We start from the raw sequence: 22,040 nt of genomic DNA, 5'->3' as shown, positions 1-22,040 counted from the left end.
AAATTTATTCTATTAATAAAATATCGACTACATAATAAAAATCCATACGCTACTCTGAACTACATTCTGTTTGACCTCTGACCGCAAAAATAAAATGGCTTCCAAGTGTATGCTGTTTCGACGTAGTTTGGGAACTGTATGCAGTTTTAGGGACCTCATTGTAAGTACCAGACGACACAAGACATTAATTGTAGCTTCAAAATGATTCATTGTTATTTCAAATATGGTTAAACACTCTACCAGGGAATTGTGTGTCAGTATTTTGTAATTATGGTCAAGGACATCTTATTTTAATGTTTCGTCATCATGAAGCTGACAATGCAAGTATAAGTACTTTCCAAACATTTCATCACAGTGCAAAGTAAAGAAAATTTCATGCTTATTGTGAATATTTTTTCATCACATACACACGTAACAATTACTGCTTTAGACACTAATTGTTATTGGTTGGTAGTCCACAGACTTAGAACTATAATTGAAGATTATTTTTAACTTAAATCACGGACTTAGATCTGTGCTTAAATCCAACGTTACCCCAAGTTTTCTCTGGCCCTGACAGGAGTCATACTCTGACAATGTTTTTGTGTTGGAAAGTTTTGAACGAATCGATCTGCAGCCGTTCCGACTACCTCAAGCAATTTGTACCAGCCAACGGTATACCAATTAAGATTAAGTTTATCCTGCTAGCTACTCCAACAATGTTATAGAGGTTTAACACGGCAAGATACTGTTGACAGGCACTGTCGGCAAAATCACATCCGATAGAAAAAAGGCCGACCAGCGTCCTCTTATGTTTTAGGAGTATAAGATTATCCATACCAAGAGTATTAATTCCAGTACACAATAATTATATTATGTCATGGAACTTGAAAAGGATAGGTATTCCAACCCTGGCATACCGGAGATTGAGAGGTGACATCTCATAAATGTTTTTAAAATAATTAACAACCAACGTACATGACCAGAAAGTAACAAAAGGAATCTTCGAGCTAGATACATCATCTATATATACATATATAGCTAGAACAAGAGGACATGCACAGAAAATCAGGAAAAAACATTGCAAGCATGATATTCGGAAATATTCATTTAGCTTTAGGGTTGTCGAAATCTGGAACAGTCTTCCCGAATATGTTATTATACACATGCACAGAAAATCAGGAAAAAACATTGCAGGCATGATATTCGGAAATATTCATTTAGCTTTATAGGGTTGTCGAAATCTGGAACAGTCGCTTCCCGAATATGTTATTACATCGCCAACGATTAAGGAGAAATTAATCTTGATACAGAACTCATTGGAAAAATCTGAAATACAATCATTTGGCTGCCATAATGGCCATAAAGAAATCTCAGGAAATGACAATTAATGAATATTTTTTTCTAAATACGTTTGAAATATATTAAGATATGGATATAGAGACAGAGTGTCTGTCTGCATACATTATTTATCCTATTGTGTAATTATGCAGCGAGCTATCCCGATATTGCAAAAAAAATATATAAATTTCATGCAGCAAAAGAATTCAGTATTAAATAAAATTAAAGTAAATTATGTGCATGCTTCCTGGAGTTATGTGTTAACTATCTGGATGGAAAAGTGTGGAGAAATGCTGTGCAGATATCAAACTTTCCTTCTTTTGCATAAATTAAATTTGCAGAGAAGTTCGTACAACTTACTGGTATTTATGAGTTGTACAATATACTAGAATTTTCATATTTATATAATATTTACAATTGTATGCCATTACCACTGTATAACCCTACCAACTACAAATTCAGTTGGCATTCATATGGCTATGAATGCCACTGGACCCATTGTTGTATATATGACGTCACCATTATAATGATGTCATAATTGTTACGTTGGATACCACTGACCCTCCCCGGATGATGGCTGTTCTATTCATTCCACAAGCATACACAATACATACCTTATTTGAACTAAATGCTGAATATATATATATAATAATAAGCATAATGGATTTTTTTATGAGATGAACAGATTCTACCCTTGGTAAATATAAGTATTGAATCACTTTTAATTAGCATTCATAGGCAATAAGAGTGCCAACTGAAAGCAGTTCAATGTTTAAATAAGTTTTGTTTACAATTTTCAGATACCATCAGATATATTAGGTACATCTTGTTGTGAGAGGTTCCGACATTATTCAACGCTATCAGAGAAACAGAAGGATGAAATAGCCGCGGGACCAGACTTTGAAGATTTCGTGACAGGAAATGTAGATGCTTCTGACAGATCTGCCCCAAATATCAAAAGAAAAAAAGGAGAAAGGTATGATGTCATGTTTGGAATAGAAGTAAATGACATGACATGTAGCTATAGGTCTATTAATTGTCGATATGGTGATCTAGTCACAGAATGTAGCGTAATGTACACATGTAGTATCATTTTATTGTTGTGTACTGCATCAATACATACATGTACCATTTAATGTCGGTGATCATTTTATTTTGCGACGATTAACAGCCAAATTAAGACTGCTGATTTCGCCTTAGAAAAAAGTACTTCATTTTCAGATAATGGAGAAAAAATGAGGAATCATTCCCAATTTGAATAATTAATGTATAGCGGTATTTATTTTCTTGATTCATAATGGAATGGGTTATAATTTGTTGCAAAATTTAGGTAGAAAAAATCCGCTGCATTTTCATATGCAGCTATAACAGGACAGAAAATGTATACATGTAGAACAGTTATATTTATTTCATTATTTTATTCTAGCTTACTGGCTTACTTTGTTAACATTTTAAACTGTGAAATACAAATTATATGTATGTGAAAGTTCCATGTTATGTTCTATTTATTATTTGGACCAGGAAAGCAATCAGGCTTCATAGCTTTTATCAAATCTTGGAACCATCTAATAATAATAATACATTTGAATGCACATAGTAGCGTTGCATGCATGGCCTTATCCAGTTCAATGGTATCTTATTTGGATGCAAGTCATTTAATTGATGTGTTTAAATTTATAATCTACATTTATGTCAATGCACATTTTCTGTTCGTTGTATCCAGAAGAGTTAAATTATTTGGTGTTGGTCTCTTTGTCAATGTTGAACAACAAGGCAGTAACATAAAAAATGACAATCTACAAGCTTTCATAATGAATTGCTTGTTTTGAACAATTTTTCCTGTTGATTTTTTACAGTACTGTAAATTACGGGGAGTGGGAGATCCAACGTCCGTGTAAATAGTCCAGTCGATCTAGAGTTCTGTGTGTCGAAACTAGTCAACTGATTCTCGATAACAGCTGTTTAACCCAGCACGACGCTGTCATGGTCATCTTTACCTATATTGAGTTACGGTAAATTATTTTTACAGACTTCGTCTGCCCCCTTGGCTGAAGACAAAGATCCCCCAAGGGAAGAACTACCATGGATTGAAGGAAAATCTCAGGGAACTAAACCTTCACACGGTGTGTATTGTAGTCTAGTGTAACTGTAGCAGGAAATGAGTTAGATTTATAATTTCTATAAGATAGTGGTCATTGAGGTACATCCAGCTATTGTGTATATACTACATTGTATTTGGGGTTTTTGGAACTGTTGTCAAACAGTTGGTTCAAAGTTAGACTAACTAGCGCATTCACAAAATCACAGCCTCATCCCATTGTATCAGGGGAAGTAACCGGAGGTATGCCTAGTAGTAAATATGGAATTCCAGTTGACGGAAAGAAAAACAAAATTTACATTCTTTTTGTCTATAGACATGACAAATATTAGCTCTGAAATATTTCACAAAAGTATTCATGTAATCGTGTCTATATATATATGACATTTTCTGGAAGACACAGAGAACTTCCAATGTACACTGAATTAGAAATACTATTGTTCATGTGTTGTAAAGCATCTTAAAGTAATTTTGCAAATTTTGTAGGGTGCTGTAGATGTACAAATGTATATTATTATTACCATAAATTATTCATATGGGGTAAAATCAAATAAATGCCAGATGGGAGTTTTACATAGGATTAAAAGTACTATGGTAATAGAAACACAAATGTGAATCATATTTTAAAAAAAATGGTATCATATTGTCCAGTTTAGCATATCAAATCTCAAAGGTGATTCTTGCTAGGCAAAATTTTTCAAGATTAAAATGTGTTTTCTGTCTGACACACTCAAGTAGGGATATATGTTATTGACTGATATTTTGTTATACAGGTGTGTGAGGAGGCCAAATGTCCTAACATTGGGGAGTGCTGGGGCGGAGGGGACAGCGGTACTGCCACAGCAACCATTATGGTGGGTATAGTTGACAATGACATCATTTCAAATCTCTGATCTATCTTTTTTAAAATCACTGGAAGGGTAAAGGTTTCAGTATAAACACCAATGGGGATATATGTCACTGTAGGAAGGGTGGAGTATAACACTGCATCTCAGACACATGGTTGGGAAGAATAGTTCTTGGTTTAATGGTAAAGACAATGTATTTTTTATTTAAATATTTTCAGAATCTTTCTACCCTCGGCTTGCATTTCAAATTGTTGAGAAGGCATTTTTTTTTATGCAAAGCATAAAATAGTCGTGTAGACCTCAAATTATATGCAGTGAAGAAATGTTTACGTTTGTATTGATGCTGGATTTTGTATATATCCTAGTATATAGATATGTTTGTTTGTATATATATTTTATGAGCTGATTAGGTAAAGCTAAATTTAGCACAATAAAGGACTTATTTAATATGCTACAGTGGGCCATAATGGATAGGTATAATTTTTTGCACAAATAAAGCTGATGTAAGCTAGGTCATCAAGAAATGAAACACAAAACACTAAACATAAACTAATACAATGCTTGACACTGAATATAGAGTAGGGCAATATTAGGCACAGGACATCTACAAAACTGTTTGAACACTTAGTATACCCGCATACAAATCAACCTCCACACATGTTTGCAATTTTTCAAACATTAGTTTGAACATATTATTTCAGTATAATATTTTAAACAAATTATCGTCTGTATTATTTGTGCATTTTGTGCAATAACAAGGATAAAAATTTGACGAGTAGAGATATTTCTGATGATGAAGAGTTGTCTTTCTTCGGTTAGACTTCACAAAAGACAAACCCAATTGTTTTACACAGGTATTGGGAGACACATGTACCAGAGGCTGTCGTTTCTGCTCAGTGAAGACGGCACGGAACCCTCCACCCCCGGACCCAGAGGAGCCACGCAACACTGCTAGGGCTATCACCTCCTGGGGACTCGATTACGTGGTTCTCACCTCCGTAGACAGAGATGGTGGGTCCGAATTTATTAAAGGAATGATCCGTGCTTCGTTGAGAAATTGAAATCATCCACCATACTTCAAAAATTATCTAAGGATTAACTTGAATATATTTTTTATGTGATGGAGATAAAACACACAAAACGGAGTGTACTCTAATTAAACTGCAAGCCGGTTTATGATGAGAATTCACTCCGGTATTTTGTGTTATAGCTCCATAACATAAAAAATATATTCAAGTTAATCCTTATAATTTAATCTACTACATTTTTTGTGTATGTATTGATGGACTCTTTTCTCTTAGAAATTGTTACGCCGCTGTATCAGCCAATCAAAAGCGACGTTACAAACGGCGATGTATTTTTTACGTCATGGGCTAATAACATACATTTTTAAGCCATTTAAAATGCTTGTGACCAGTAAGATTAAATTATAAAAATTATATATATAAGTTTTGGAGTATCTGTGGGTATACAGAGTATGGTAGAATGTAGATGATTTCATTTTCGGTATAATTTGGTTAAACATTAAATTCAACTTACCGTAGCTCTTAAAGCTGTTTGTCGGTGAAAAAGAAAAGTAACAAACAATAGTATGTGTTCGGGATTTTTTTAGTAAATAGTTTAAACAATGTCTTGGTGAGATCACTGATCAAGAGTTTGTGTTGAGGTATTGAGATATTGGTCATTAGCAATATAAACAGTATTAATACAGGAAAATCATTGCGACAAATACCTAAGCACTTCATTATTTATGCAAATAGCGTATTTGATCACAAATAAGCCCCCATCCCTAGTTGGAAACAATTGACCAAAACTGAAGTAGGGAGGGGGCTTGATAGGGTCTTATTTTCGGTCATATACAGCATTAACATTTGGATTTGAAATCATTTGATAGTACCTGGTAATGATATGTGGATTGCGAAACTGTGAAATATGATTTTCATATATTTCAATTTAATGAATAAAACAGCGATCATCCAGCTAGTTTCTGTGGTGTCTGACTTTGTCATTGAGGTTAACAATAATATTATAATAATAATAATATAAGTGCATAATATTACACCGCACTGAAAGGGTACATATTTTAAGGGAAATCCTATATTTGTGCTTTTCATGGTTTCATTACTGTGCTAAATCATTATTGCACTTATTTAATTTCTGTATATTGAAGTGCTAAATCATTATTGCACTTATTTAATTTTCTGTATATTGAAGTGCTAAATCATCATTGCACTTATTGAATTTTCTGTATATTGAAGTGCTAAATCATTATTGCACTTATTCAATTTTCTGTATATTGAAGTGCTAAATCATTATTGCACTTATTGAATTTTCTGTATATTGAAGTGCTAAATCATTATTGCACATTGAAGTTCATCGATGTACTCCCTGTTAGATTAGATAATATGTTAAAATTTTGCATAAAATTCAAGCATGCTAATATAAAATTAAATGTGTTTATGGAAACAAAGTCCATGCGAAAGTTCATGGCTTTGACTTGTGAGGGAAATAGGCATTTTCTATATATATTTTTCTGCATTGGTTCTAGAATACTTGTAAAGTGAAGAAAAAAATCTAAATCACTATCTTTCCAGGACTAGACTAGGTTGTCACAATTACATTGTTATTATATCCTGGTCTTTGTTTTTTAAATTCCAGATTTGCCAGATGGAGGAGCGGCACATTTCGCCCAGACTGTACAAGAAATAAAGAAAAGGTCCATAAAAGTACAGACACTGTATTGCTGTGTACATGTACACAGCAATACAGTGTCTGTACATGTACTCAGCAATACAGTGTCTGTACATGAACACAGCAATACAGTGTCTGTTCATGTACACAGCAATACAGTGTCGGTACTGGTACACAGCCATACAGTGTCTGTACATGTACAGAGCAATACAGTGTCTGTACATGTACAGAGCAATACAGTGTCTGTACATGCACACAACAATACAGTGACTGTACATGTACACAACAATACAGTTTCTGTACATGTACACAGCAATGCAGTGTCTGTACATGTACACACCAATACAGTGTCTGTACATGTAGACAGCAATACAGTGTCTGTACAAGTACAAAGCAATACAGTGTCTGTACATGCACACAACAATACAGTGACTGTACATGTACACAACAATACAGTGTCTGTACATGTACATAGCAATACAGTGTCTGTACATGCACACAACAATACAGTGACTGTACATGTACTCAGCAATACAGTGTCTGTACAAGTACACAGCAATACAGTGTCTATAGATGTACACAGCAATACAGTGTATGTACATGTACACAACAATACACTGTCTGTACTTGTACACAGCAATACAGTGTATGTACATGTACACAACAATACACTGTCTGTACTTGTACACAACAATACAGTGTCTGCACATGTACACAGCAATACAGTATCTGTAGAAGTACATAGCAATACAGTGTCTGTACATGTAAACAGCAATACAGTGTCTGTACGTGTACACAGCAATACAGTGTCCGTACATGTACACAGCAATACAGAGTCTGTAGATGTACACAGCAATACAGTGTATGTACATGTACACAACAATACAGTGTCTGCACATGTACACAGCAATACAGTGTCCGTACATGTACACAGCAATACACTGTCTGTACATGTACACAGCAATTCAGTGTCTGTACATGTACACAGAAATACAGGGTCCATAAAAGTACAGACACTGTACTGCTGTGTACATGTACAGACAATGTATTGCTGTGTACATGTACGGACACTGTATTGCTGTGTACACGTACAGACACTGTATTGCTGTTTACATGTACAGACACTGTATTACTGTGTACATGTACAGACACTGGATTGCTGTGTACATGTACAGACACTGTATTGCTGTGTACATCTACACGTTATTGGGTACACATGTACTGCAGTACTGTCTGGCTTAAATCAGATGGACGTAATCCTAGTTTATCAGAGCTTTAGGACATTACTGTGATGAGGACCCTATCCTTTGGGTACCGTAAACCTGGTCAGTCGACATAATAACAGAATGAGTTAAAAGAGAGACAACTCTTGCAAAATATTCATGAAAATGTCAAGTCTGAATATTAATGTGAGGATCAGTGAAATGAACTTCTTGCTCATATATCCATATGACCTTCCTCATAGATAGCTTATTGTATAAAATCTGAGAAATTTCAATAGATTCTGGTCCTGTTTTATCATACCAATTCACTCTCCTGACACCAGGGGCTAGTAGATTTTGTGTTGGGGTTCTGAAATTTTCCAATATTTATTTTGAAATATACATATGATGTATATGCTGGGTTGATATCAACGTTTTACTTTTTACACAAACAATGTACGTATTCAATGTGTCCCAACGTTTCAAGTTGCGACATGCTTAATACGTACATTGTTTGTGTAAAAAGTAAAACTTTGATATCGCATATTTCAAAACTGATGAATCTTATTGAAGATATTAGAATTAACTATATGTTGGGCTTTTAGACGTTTTTGGAAGCAATCTGTGTACTGGTGCTTTAAATACAAAATTATACATCCCTGTACATAGATCCGAGTCTTTTCTGGCAGCATTGTATCCTGTTAGAGTCTTCCTAATACCGTTTCTCCTGTAATCACAACAGCAAGGACATGTTGGTGGAGTGTCTCACGCCTGACTTCCGTGGCGATATGAACTGTGTGGAGATTGTGGCAGACTCGGGTCTGGATGTCTACGCACACAACGTGGAAACTGTGGCAGAATTACAGTGGTAGGTCATATACAGTAAGACCTCGTTATACTGCCACAATCTGTCGAGAAAAAGAATGCCATTATAAAGGGGTTAGGCAATAAATTGAAGGAAACTTATAAGGGAATTTTTAAGAAAGAACTGTGAAATGTATTGCCTGAAAGCAAGGTGGCGAAAGAAACGAGGGACATTATATCGAGGTTTTACTGTACATTTATATAGATAAAGTGAAATTTCAGGAGATCTAAAAATTATGATATAAGGGAATGTCAAAATCAAATCCATGGTATATGTTAAACCACTATTCAGTCCATGCAATGTTACTCTATTTCCTGCACTTTGATCAGTTGTTAGAAGGGGCCGCGGTGGCCAAGTGGTTAAGGTGTCTGACATTCTGCTTCTACTAGCCCTCCACCACTGGGTTGCGGGTTCGAGACCTACGTGGGGCAGTTACCAGGTACTGGCCATAGGTCTGTGGTTTTTCTCTGAGAACTCCAGCTTTCCTCCACCACCAAAATCTGGCATGTCCTTAGATGACCATTGCTGTTGATAGGACGTAAAACACAAACAAACAAAATTAATTTTTGCAATCAGTACAAATTACATATTTTGGACTGATAGATAAAGTGTATCATCAAAAAATATATTGTAAAATAACCTCTAGCCTTAGTAAATGATGTTTTTTTGCGGAAGAAATGTAGATTATTGGAAAAAAGTCACATAAATATTTAAGGAATAAATAAAATTTATTTCTTTTTCGGTTCTGTTATGTTCACGTTCTATGGTCAGATTATGGAATGGTTAATCCAGTTTGCGGGGACAATGATTATTGAGTAATGGTCACTGTAGTCTGTAGTTACATGCTAAACCTATAGGAGTAGAGCTGTATCTTGGGAATGTTTATAAAACAGATTTAAGGTATAATTTACTTAATATCATATTATATGTGGCACTGTTGATTAAGACATTCTCTCCTGTAAATAATTTGTGGAGTACAATGTATGTGAAAGGACAATGTATTTGAAGAGCTTTTAACAGAAACCGGCAGAACTATAAATTGAAGTCAAAAAGAAAGTAAGCGTGCAGGTAAACAAAATGATCTGATACATGCTGATCGCGCTGCAGCAGAAACAGGCTAACATACCTTATATAGTGTACATGATGACCTGTGAGAAGCCCACGCTAGATATTCATTTCACACCTTGGCACATATCACAAGTCGATGATATTTCTGGTCTGCATATAGGTTTGAGAATTCTCCGAATTTTCTAATGTCATCTGGGTTTATTTACAGGTCAGATATGGTCCATATATACCACAGAATAAGTAATCACCCATTTCTTTTCCTTACAGGCTGGTCCGAGATCCACGGGCCAATTACAAACAGTCTCTCAAAGTTCTGGAACACGTGAAGACATTCAAACCAGACATGGTCACGAAGACTTCCATCATGCTGGGCCTTGGGGAAACTGACGATCAGATTCTAAGAGTGCTAGAAGGTTTGATAATCAAATTTACAGTTGCATTTATATAATATGATCTTAAAAAAGTTTTCAGTAATTGTGAGATTTTATCATAAAATAAGTTTTACCTAGGGTGTCACCGTCTGTCCTGGTAAAAAAACAAAAAAACAACAACGTTGTGACGAGTTACATAAGTTTCACATATGAAACAAATTCAATATAATTTTATCGCATTTATTAATACAAAGAATAATACTATTATTTGAACGAAATGAACCACAGAACACTAAACATAAACTTATACAATGCTTGCCACTGAATATAGAGTAGTGCAATATTAGACACAGGACATCTACAAACACATAGTATACCTGCATACAAATCAATCTCCACATGTTCTTGCAAAGATTTTGCTTGATATCATCATGTTTTTCAATGTTGCCATTTTTACATTATACTTGTTGTCGTCAATGCAGTATTGTAATTCTATGATGTCGTGTCAGTTATCAGATTGTTAAGGCTTTACCCAGATAGTCTATAGTTACCCTGTGTTATCTTCAGCACAGTGCCACAATGCTATGTCTGTATTTTCTTCATCCAACACTACAACGCTATGATGTCTTGTTTTATCTTCAGTGAGACATCGTGATCACCTTTTATTGGCATCATGTCTGTAATACTGACATCACCGTGGCTGATATTACAGTTTAAGAGTGAAACCTGGGTCACTTTCATTTATCGCGATTCAAACGAATGAACTGGTTGGACCAGAGTTGTTTGTTTATGAAATAAGATCGGACCTAGTATTAAATTTGATGCTGCTTTCAAACGACCCTTGACAAAGTCTTGCATTAGGTCTGCACTAACATTTGCAGGTCCGCCAGGACTTATACCCGAAAATGTTACTTTTAAAAACAGACAAACCAGTTGTTCTGCATAAATGAACAGGCCTGCTACATTTAAAAACACAAAAGAACACCATGAAGGGATCCCATGCTCAAGTATGGAATTTGTGCTCAAGCCTAATTTCTTGTTTTAGTTATAAATTAAAAAACAACTCTTATTTTGACAAAGATTTGGAGAAAAAAATTGAAGAAACTCAAAGCCAAATACTATTTTCAATTTTCACATTTGACTTTTTTTTAATCGTTTGAGATTATTTAAGTGATTTACAAGAAAGTAGGTTTGAGCACAAAATCCATGCTTGAGCATATGAGACCAGTTTCCCTGAAGCAAAAACAAATGGTCAGAATATACTGAATTTCAGAATGTACCTCTAAAATTTGCATAGAAATATGTACAGTACGTGTGACCTAATAAATATAGATCTGGTTTGTATGTTTCCAGACTACAAACGTTGCATCTATAGAGGTTAAACTAATGAATTCCTGCATTAGTTGTATGCTTGAATTTTGTTTTAGTTCTATGGTAGAGTTATCTCCCCTGCAACGTAAAATTATCATTTTTTGATTTTCAGATCTCAGGAAGATAGATGTTGATTGCCTGACTCTGGGCCAATATATGCAGCCAACAAAAAGGCATTTAAAGGTAACAGCTGGGATATTTAATCTGTTAAATAGTTAAAATTCTAAAAATGGTGTTTGAATTTGTTTATTAGATATTTATTTTTGTTTAATCTTTATACATGAACAACAACTGGAAATTCGTCCTGAAATTATTTCTAAGCATTGTTCAATGCAGACAATAAAAAGAATTAACAGTATGCATTGAAATATTAAGTATTGGTTGTTACATTTTATTATCTGTTCAGATATGTCAGAGAATGATTTGAAATATTTTGAGGAAAAAAACATACCTAAGGGACTGTCTCACTTGGGAGTATCTTTGAAAGTAGAAAGTCAGACGGTGCCAGTAGAGAGTCATTAAGATTTATTTTCACATGTAGGTTAATTTATTTGTTTTTCTTACAGGTAAAAGAGTATGTCCACCCTGACAAGTTTAAACACTGGGAGGAGATTGGAGATAAGCTTGGCTTTGCCTACACGGCCAGTGGGCCGCTGGTCAGGTCATCCTACAAAGCCGGTCAGTACATGTAACCCGCTCTGTCCTTCAACCTTAAAAATTAGTAGCCATTTCTAGTTTTGGGGCCAATATTGTGACACTGGTCCTCAGAATGCCTCTTAATATGCTTCTGAAAAATGATATTGCACACCTTTTCCTTTATGACATTGTACATGTTCTTTCATTTAAAATCATCAGAATTAAATTCTCTACTCTTTGTTACTATACTATAATAACACTGTCAAAATTTGCTGATGTTTTCAATAATACTTTCTGTTAAATTCACTTATTCATTCATTCATTAATCATATTATAATGTGATAAGAACTTTTCTAAATTTTTGTTTCCACTCCATATATGGAATCTATAAAAGCCACCCAGAAAACTTATTTTCAGTTTATCACAGGCTTGAACAAAATATTTCCAATTGATTATGATTTAAACATATTTTTATTTGCATCTAATATACAAAAGGGATTGGGCACACGTTGTCCAACTTATGTAAAGCCCTTTCCAAATAACATAGTAAAATATGTATTATCAGGATGGCAACACTGTCCAGTATTTATTACACTCCGCTTTTCTAATGTTCATAATTTCCCGTGCCACTATTGCCTTCTCCTTGTCAATTCCATTCCTTCTGGTATTTTCTTATCACTAGTACCGTTTGTATTGGGGATGATTAGATTTCCAATAGTTCCGTAACAAATAAATAAATGGTCATCGTTCAGACTAAGGCAACACTTTACGATAATGTTAATAGATAGTATTGTAAAATAAAGCTGATTAAGTCATCCAGATAATTTAGACCGTTTCATTAGCCTCATAATGATGTGAAATGAAAATTATTTTAATCAGTAACATTTTCCGAGACCACTTCATCAGATTATCAAAAACATGTACTGTTATTTTTGTAGAGATCATTCTTTTGTACATTAAACCGGAAAGTCAGCTCCTTACTCTTAAATGAATCAAGTGTGCTGATACCATTTTGTTTTCGATTTGTAAAATTCTTATCTAAGTAACATTTTTGATTAAGTTTTATAATTAAGGCATTTTTTTCTTTCTATCACAGATAACTATTAAAAGTGTGTATATTTGTTTATTGGACTCAAAAAATCAAAGATGGCCACCTGTTGCCAATTTTTGTCCAGAAGGTATAAAATAAAATTTGAGTTCTGGACAAAAAACATCAACCATTTCCTAACAAAATTTTAACAGTAGAATTAATAATAGAAAGTTCTAGCCTGACAGAAATCACTTTTTCTTATCCATTATAACTGAATGTTCTTTTTTACTACTTTCAGGGGAGTTTTTTATAAAGAACGTCTTGAATTCACGAAAGAAATCCGCATTTGCTACTTGAAGTTTGGACAAGTGAAATAAATTCCAAAGGTCATGTGACCAGTCATGTGACCATACTGTGATGCACTCATCTCTAATATCTGTGATGGTCTAGTGTATTAATTCCCTGATCTGTGATCATGGTCTCATAATGGACTGTTTTGATGAAAGAGTATATATGTGCATCACATTTTCTAAGAATCTCAGGAATTGGATGAGGTTATTTTTGTTGGCAGTCACTGTCATAAAAGAGCTGTTGATCTTCATGTTATCTCCGAGATTGAGCTTCAGACAACCTAGAAAATTTTCATTTGTCTGAATTTTAGCATTTTGTGTTGTATGGGGATGTTAAACCACAAACAAACAAACAAAAATACACTTAGCATAAATAAAGAGTTTGATGCGAGTTCAGTTTTACCTATATCACATGTAGATGGAGAAGTACTACCTGGAAACGACGGACAAAGACATAGGATGTTTCTGTTTTACAACACAAACGGTTACTGTTCTGTTACAGAAAATATGTCATGGATTTGTCCCTTCTGTTTGTATTCGGTTTAGCTACTGGGAAATGAAGATTCAGCTTTCAAAAATGTTCGACTGTAAATAACAAGGGATTACATTAACAACTTCTACTTCGTTCAATGCATTTATTCAAAAGGTATCCATGTCCATACTTGTAGAGCTCTTTTTAACTCATTCACCCCTGAAATTCCATAATAAATTATTCCAACCTTTGAATTGGAAGAGTTCAAAAGTGTCTTCAGGGGGGAAAGAGTTAATGAGGCCTTTGGTCCTAACTGCATGCATTTCCTGTTATCATTATGACATTGACATGCTACTTTGTTATAAGCAGTTATTTGCAATAAACATAAGCATTTTTTCCTTTACACTCACTTTGTAGGAACATCGTTATTCAGACAGTCTTGATTTATCCCCTGTCCTATTCAATGCAGTTCTAGCTGATACCATCAGGATCGTGGGTTTGATGATTGGGTATTGCTAAGATATATAGATTTGTTATTAATTTAAAAAAGTGTACAGTGCAAAATCTGAGCAATTTTAACGAATGTTAAGTTTTTGGAGTGTAAAGCATGAAACCAAGTGTATTTATATTTGTATTAATTTATCAACTTTTCATTTTGTAAAAACAAAATAAAAAGATATCATTGTAGTCATGTGTTTTCTTTAAAAAAAATATTGTAATCAAAGGAAATCCATACTCACCAGAGCTTTTTAGCTCACGTGGTCTCACCTGGTCCAAAGGACCATAGTGAGCTTATGCCATACCGCACCGTCCGTCTGTCAACTTTTCCTTTAAAAAGTCACTTGTCCTGAACAGCGAAGTAGATTTTGACTAAATTTGGTCTGCAGCATCCTTAGGCCAAGGGGATTCCATTTTGTATAGAAGGTGGGTGTGGCCGCCCTGGGGGCTGAGGGGTAATTGGGGAAATATAGCAAATTCTTTAAAATCCTTCTTCTTCTGTAGGAATGAAAGGATTTGGTCCATATTTGGTCTGAAGCATCCTTAGGTGAAGGGGGAACCAATTTTGTGTAAACAGTGGGTTTGGCCCAATAGCGGAAACATAGCAAATTATTCTTTAAAATCCTTCTTCTGTAGGAATGAAAGGATTTGGTCCATATTTGGTGTGGAGCATCCTTGGGTAAAGGGGAACCAATTTTGTATAAACGGTGGGTAAGGCCCCCCTGGGACCTGAGGGGCGGGGCCGAATAGGAGAAATAGAGGTAAAACCTTTATAATCCTTCTTCTGTAGGAATGAAAGGATTTGTTTCATATTTGGTCTGAAGCATCCTTGGGTGAAGGGGAACCAATTTTATATACACCGTGGGTGTGGCGGGCCTGAAGGGCGACGCCCAATAGGGGAAACATTGCAAATTATTCTTTAAAATCCTTCTTCGTCTGTAGGAATGAAAGGATTTGGTCCATGTTTGGTGTGGAGCATCCTTGGGTTAAGGGGAACCAATTTGGTATAAACCGTGGGTGTGGCCCCCTGGGACCTAAGAGGTGGGCCCAATAAGGGAAACAGCAAGTGTGGCATCCCTGGGGGCAGAAGGGAGGGGCCCAATAGGGTAAACATAGCAAATTCTACAAAATCCCTCTTCTGTAGGAATGACTGGATTTTGTCCAAATTGGGTATGAAGCATCCTTGGGTGAAGAGGAACCAATTTTGTATAAACGGTGTGTCTGACCCCCCTAGAGGCAAAGAGGCGGGGCACAATAGGGGAAATAGAGGTAAAACCTTTAAAATTCTTTTCCTACCATAGGGATTAAGGGATTTTATCCTAATTTAGTCTGGAGCATCCTAGGGCCAAATTGATCGACCCAATTGGCTCCCATATACCGTAGAAGTCAATAAAAGTTGGTGCGAGACATGGGCAAAAGTTTTAGCAAAATCTAGGATAATGATCGAGGCCTGTCTGTAGTTTAGCGACAATTTTGCTCTCATGGTTACTCTCAAGGTTGATCAAGGTTGCCCTCAGGGTCTTGGTAAGAAAATAGGTTTCCCAACTTCTTCTAGTCCTCAACCCATAGTGGCAATCTTTCAGAAGGTTGTTCTTGTCAAGGTTAGTCACGACGTTGTACACAATTGATGTTACAGCTTATACAGAAACGATAATTACAGACTTTATACCTCTCTCCCCTCGTGAAGACGGACAAAGTTGTACACTACCATTTGGGAAGTTCATTAATCGTTCTTTTATTAGCTCACCTGCCCGAAGGGCAAGTGAACTTATGCCATGGTGTGAGGTCCATCTGTCCGTCGTTAACGTTTTACTTTAATCATGTCTTGTGTTCTAGTTATCAAATTTGGTCTGAAGTTACCTACATGTAGATGTCAGTTCCATGTAACAAAAGAAACAGGTGAGCGATACAGGCCTTCTTGGCCTCTTGGTTTTTTTTCCTCCATGAATCAATATATATGCTTTATGACAATTTTTGTTTCTTAAAATGAATTTGTATGCATTTCAGTGGTGAGTGTGAATGTGGTCAGGATCCCATGACCAGAACAGGAAGAAAGTACATGTAAAATTGAAGGAATGACTGTGAGCATTGCCTGGCTATTAGATTGATCTTCATGGTGTACATTTAGGTGGTAAAATGTTCTAAGGTCGACAGGAAAGATTAAGGAAGATCATGATCAGGATACCTGAAACATATGTTTTTGGCCTTACTGTAGTTTATATTTTTCTTACTTTTTGTGGGATTTTTTTTAATGGGTTGGAATGATTTTCATTTGATGGTATGAAAATTAAGAATCTGGACCATCTCTAGGGCCTGAAGGGAGGGGCCAAAGAGGGCAAATTGGCTGAAATTTCAACAATCTTCTTCTTCAGATCCAAATTTGCTAGAATCAATACTCTTCATGGATGGAAAGGTACGAAGTCGCTTTATCTGAACTTGTTATTTCATTACCCACGTGTCATTCATTCCTCCACTGGAAAGGGTAAATTTTACGAAAATATCTTATTTCATTTTTTCACTTTTTTTTCTGAGAATTGTGAGCAATATTTGTCGGACAATTATGTACCGCCCATATTATATATGATATATATTTATATATTATTTTTTAGCCCCACAACAGTTTCAGGGTGGGTGGGTGTGACTAGGTTTGCACTCTGTCTCTCCATCCGTCCAGAGAAGTTTGTCAGGGACATATCTTCTATACTTTTTCACCTGGAGTAACCAGATTTGGTGTACAAGGACAGCTTTGGATGATGGAGTGTACATAATTAGGTCACTGTGACGCATGTTTTGACCTTTGACCTTTACTTTTGAAAATGTTGGTCCGGGACATATCTTATATACTTTTTTACCTGGCATTTCTAGATTTGGTGCACAAGGACATCTTGGGATGGCGGAGTGTACAGAATTAGGTCAATGTGACCAATGACTTATACATTTGAAAACATTTGTCCCGGGCATATATCTTCTATACTATATTTCACCCGAGTAACCAGATTTGATGAAAAAGGACATCTTGGGATGGTGGAGGGAAGTAGGTCACTCTTACCTCACTGTGATCGACCTATGCTTCCTGACATAAGTGTACTGTTTGTTAAATATAGAAATTCTTACCGGTTGGGGACTATATGGGTTGCCTTGTTTATAAATATTTAAGCACAGTACATATGTAGATCATATTTCTGTCATTTTGTCTTAAAATATTTCGGTACTTAAGGGATCAGGCGATATATTGACAAAAAGTATTGAAATAATAACAACAACAATTAAGGCCTATACATGAAATATCTGGCAGGTTTTCTTAATTAAAATACAATTTTTTTAAACCACCATTCATTTCATTTTCATGTCAGAATTAATATTTGGCGCACCTAGCATGTCCTAAGGAGGGATTCTGTTAATTTTGTTACCTTAAAGCTCTAAGCTGGTGCTTCACACGGGATCTACACTAGTACTATCATCACAAAGGCTTGTAGCTAGGCATGCAGTGCCTATTTCATATTATGTGTTCGGGTATAAAGCCCATCAGTAATCGGTATATGTAATATCCAATTGATTTGAATTGATGCAAAATAAAACTAGATTACAATTGGAATAGCACAAATATAGTGATTATTTTGCTGCACTTGAGTGCATTGTTAAAATGTCCATACCCAACTGTTAAATGGTATCAATCCCAATATTTCAAATTCGTCAAAAGTTTATATTCGTGTGTTAATTAGCCTTGGGTGTGTTTTTTGGTTTGTTTTGGTCTTTTGGGGGTGATTTTGGGTAAATCGTTGTTCCCTGTCGAATGTTTATATTATAACGTCAGTATATTTAAAAAAATATATATTATCGTTATTGTCACTAGACAATTCAATTGACTTGAATATACATGTTACTGTTGCAGTGACAAAATAGTATATGCAAAGGCATGCATCGACGTAAGCGGACTGTCCATATATCGCTACGGGGCTGTCCCTGGCCGGGTAGGATACTGGCAGGCGTTATCGGATTTGAATCCTTTTTCGGTCATTAGTCGCACCCTTAACGCCAAAAACAAAATGGCAGGCTGTTTGGTCAGGGCACGAGCTTACCGGCTTCTCAATTCTAGACTCGGTTCAATAAGCAATGCAAAATGTTTGTTTCAAGACCTAGGATACAAATTCAGAATACCAAGGCCGTGTTCCTCTCTGACAAGGAACGGAAAAGGAATTCAGCGCCCAGTAAGCAAACCACGTGTCCGTGCGATTGTCGACAGGCTCAATTACTTCTCTACCACACCCATAGCTTCTACGACAATAGATCTAGAGCAAGGGACACACAGAATTATAAACCATAGAAAGCTCGCTGCTAAAGTGTTAACAGATTCAGATGCTGATGTGCATCGTCTCATCTGTGGATATCTCATCGGAAGAGGAGGACAGAACATTAAAAAGTTGCGATTGGAAACTGGGTTAGATTTTGACCTTGATACTAAAACAAAACCAGATCTAGGCCCAAGTCTTCTTGTATTCGGAACAGATTCTGAAGTGTTAAAGAGTGAAAAAAAAATAATAGCAGAAGAGGTACAAAAGATAAGAAACTGCATAAGAAAAGTGTTTACAGATGAAGATGTTGACATTCATGCTAACATTGTAAAACATATCATTGGAAAAGGAGGACAAAACATACAAAGATTGAAACTGGAAACCGGATTAGATTTTAAACTCGACATTATCAAAACAGGACTAATTGTTCATGTGACTGATGCTGAAATGTTGAAGAGTGCAACAGAAAAAGTGACAAGAGAAGTTCAGAGAATGAGAAACTGCATTGAAAAGGTGTTTACAGATGAAGATGTTGACATTCATAATGAAATATATAGCCTTATCATTGGAAAAGGAGGAAAAAACATACGAAGATTGAAATTGGAAACTGGATTAGATTTTGATCTCTCCCGTATCAGCAAAGGTCTACTTGTTCAAGTGGCTGATGCTGAAATGTTGAAGAGCGCAACAGAAAAAGTGACAAGAGAAGTTCAGAGAATGAGAAACTGCATTGAAAAGGTGTTTACAGATGAAGATGTTGTCATTCATGGTTATATTGTAAGAAAAATCATTGGAAAAGGAGGACAAAATATACAAAGAATGAAAACTGGATTGGATTTTGAACTCTTCATTATCAGCACATGCCTAGTTTTAATTGGGACTGATGGTGAAACGTTGAAGAGTGCAACAGAAAAAGTGACACAAGAAGTACAAAGAATAAGAAACTGCGTAGGAAAAGTGTTTACAGATGAGGATGTTGACATTAATAATGAAATATATAACGGTATCATTGGAAAAGGAGGACAAAACGTACAAAGATTGAGATTGGAAACCGGATTAGAGTTTGATATCGACAGTATCACCACATGTACAGGACTACTTGTATCTGTGACTGATGCTGAAACGTTGAAGTGTGCAAAAGAAAAGGTAACACAAGAAGTACAAAGAGTAAGAAACTGCATTGGAAAAGTCTTAACAGATGAAGATGCTGACATTAATAATGAAATATATAGCCGTATCATTGGAAAAGGAGGAAAAAACATACAAAGATTGGAATTGGAAACTGGATTAGATTTACATCTCTCCTCTATCAGCAAAGGTCTACTTGTTCAAGTAGCTGATGCTGAAATGTTGAAGAGTGCAACAGAAAAAGTGACAAGAGAAGTTCAGAGAATGAGAAACTGCATTGAAAAAGTGTTTACAGATGAAGATGTTGACATTCATGATTATATTGTAGGAAATATCATTGGAAAAGGAGGACAAAACTTACAAAGACTGAAATTTGTAACCGGATTAGATTTTAAACTCTCCATTATCAGCACAGGCCTACTTGTAATTGGGACTGATGGTGAAACGTTGAAGAGTGCAACAGAAAAAGTGACACAAGAAGTACAAAGAATTAGAAACTGCGTAGAAAAAGTGTTTACAGATGAAGATGTTGACCTTCATGCTAACATTGTAAGAAATATCATAGGAAAAGGAGAACAAAACATAGAAAGATTAAAAATGGAAACCGGATTGGATTTTGAACTCGAGAGTATCACCACAGGCCTACTTGTTATTGCGTCTGATGCTGAAATGTTGAAGAGTGCAACAGAAAAAGTTACACAAGAAGTAAAAAGAATAAAGAACTTGATAGAAAAAAACTGAACTGATCGAACAATATTAACACATTAAATATACTGAAGCTCATCATCATTGCAGAATTTCAGGAATGGTCAGTAATTAATGATCAGAAGTTAAGATTGAAAGGATTAGTTTTTATCACATAATGTCGTGTGTTATCTAGTGAATATAGCGATGTCATATTTTTTTGCGTAACATGTGGTCATACTATTTATTACCTATGCAATATGACCTATCGGCCCTGTGATTGGTTTCAATTGTTTGATGTCACAGACTTGCACACTGGAGTTAAAATGGCTGCTTTTTACATTTTAACCCTTGTAGTGCTACGACAGCCTTTTGGCTGTCTGGATAAGCGCTAGGTATTTCCCGGCGATTATGAAAAAAAATATCAATAAATACACAATCCCATGACTTAAATAGTTATTCAATAGGAAGCTATATATCTTTGCATTCGTTTTTCATAAAAAAAACTTTAATACATTTCTCCCTTTCGTCTCTGTATCAAGAAGTAAAGCCCTGTCAACTGCGCTATTTCCAGAATATGCGATATTTCTAGCCGTGTTACATCATCGGAAACATGTGCACAATACAAAGGTGGTAGCGATAGGTAAATCTTGTACCGGACCCTGACTGAAACCCTGTACCAGGAATATAAAGATATCTTAATATCTCATTAACGCGATTGTTTATACTTTTTAGGTCACCTGAGACAAAGTCTCAAGTGACCTATTGTGATCGCCTTTTGTCCGTCGTCGTCGTCCGTAAACAATTTACATTTTCGACTTCTTCTCCAAAACCCCTGAACCAATTTCAATGAAATTGTGCAGGGACCTTCCATGGACAAAGGTCAACAAAAATGATTGCCAGTTTAGTCCTAAGCCCCCAGGGGCCTGAGGGGCGGGGCCAAAAAGGGTCAAATTGACTAAAATTTCAAAAATCTTCTTCTCCAAAACCCCAGAACCAATTTCAATGAAATTTTGCAGGGACCTTCCATGGACAAAGGTCAACAAAAATAGTGGCCGGTTTAGTCCCAAGCCCCCAGGGGCCTGAGGGGCGGGGCCAAAAAGGGTTGAATTGACT

General features: G+C 35.7%; 2 protein-coding genes across 2 annotated transcripts; both read left to right on the top strand.

Moving 5' to 3' along the window:
- Positions 1–54: 54 nt before the first annotated feature.
- Positions 55–15,009, top strand: LOC110452445 (lipoyl synthase, mitochondrial-like). The gene is made up of 11 exons (XM_021500994.1): positions 55–160; positions 2,121–2,296; positions 3,350–3,443; positions 4,192–4,272; positions 5,121–5,277; positions 6,925–6,982; positions 8,902–9,027; positions 10,360–10,505; positions 11,947–12,017; positions 12,401–12,512; positions 13,799–15,009. Exons 1-11 carry the CDS (start codon positions 95–97, stop codon positions 13,855–13,857), a joined length of 1,146 nt encoding a protein of 381 aa, XP_021356669.1. The 5' UTR covers positions 55–94; the 3' UTR covers positions 13,858–15,009.
- Positions 15,010–18,767: 3,758 nt separating this feature from the next.
- LOC110452442 (vigilin-like) lies at positions 18,768–21,684 on the top strand. The gene is made up of 2 exons (XM_021500989.1): positions 18,768–19,635; positions 19,861–21,684. The coding sequence occupies exons 1-2, from the start codon at positions 18,867–18,869 to the stop codon at positions 20,979–20,981; spliced, it is 1,890 nt and encodes a 629-aa protein (XP_021356664.1). The 5' UTR covers positions 18,768–18,866; the 3' UTR covers positions 20,982–21,684.
- The last annotated feature ends 356 nt before the right edge of the window (positions 21,685–22,040 follow it).

The sequence above is a fragment of the Mizuhopecten yessoensis genome, unplaced genomic scaffold, assembly GCF_002113885.1.
Source record: "Mizuhopecten yessoensis strain PY_sf001 unplaced genomic scaffold, ASM211388v2 scaffold6683, whole genome shotgun sequence".
NCBI lineage: Eukaryota > Metazoa > Mollusca > Bivalvia > Pectinida > Pectinidae > Mizuhopecten > Mizuhopecten yessoensis.
The sequence above is the reverse complement of the archived record's forward strand: the minus strand, read 5'-3'. Positions and strand labels throughout refer to the sequence as shown.

Excerpts from the sequence above, each read along its gene's own strand:
- LOC110452445 (XM_021500994.1), top strand. The coding sequence starts at position 95 with ATGGCTTCCAAGTGTATGCTGTTTCGACGTAGTTTGGGAACTGTATGC. Across the intron at positions 5,278-6,924 it reads CACCTCCGTAGACAGAGATG|ATTTGCCAGATGGAGGAGCG; the intron begins GTGGGTCCGAAT and ends TTTAAATTCCAG. Across the intron at positions 9,028-10,359 it reads ACTGTGGCAGAATTACAGTG|GCTGGTCCGAGATCCACGGG; the intron begins GTAGGTCATATA and ends TTTTCCTTACAG.
- LOC110452442 (XM_021500989.1), top strand. The coding sequence starts at position 18,867 with ATGGCAGGCTGTTTGGTCAGGGCACGAGCTTACCGGCTTCTCAATTCT. Across the intron at positions 19,636-19,860 it reads CATTGAAAAGGTGTTTACAG|ATGAAGATGTTGTCATTCAT; the intron begins ATGAAGATGTTG and ends AGGTGTTTACAG.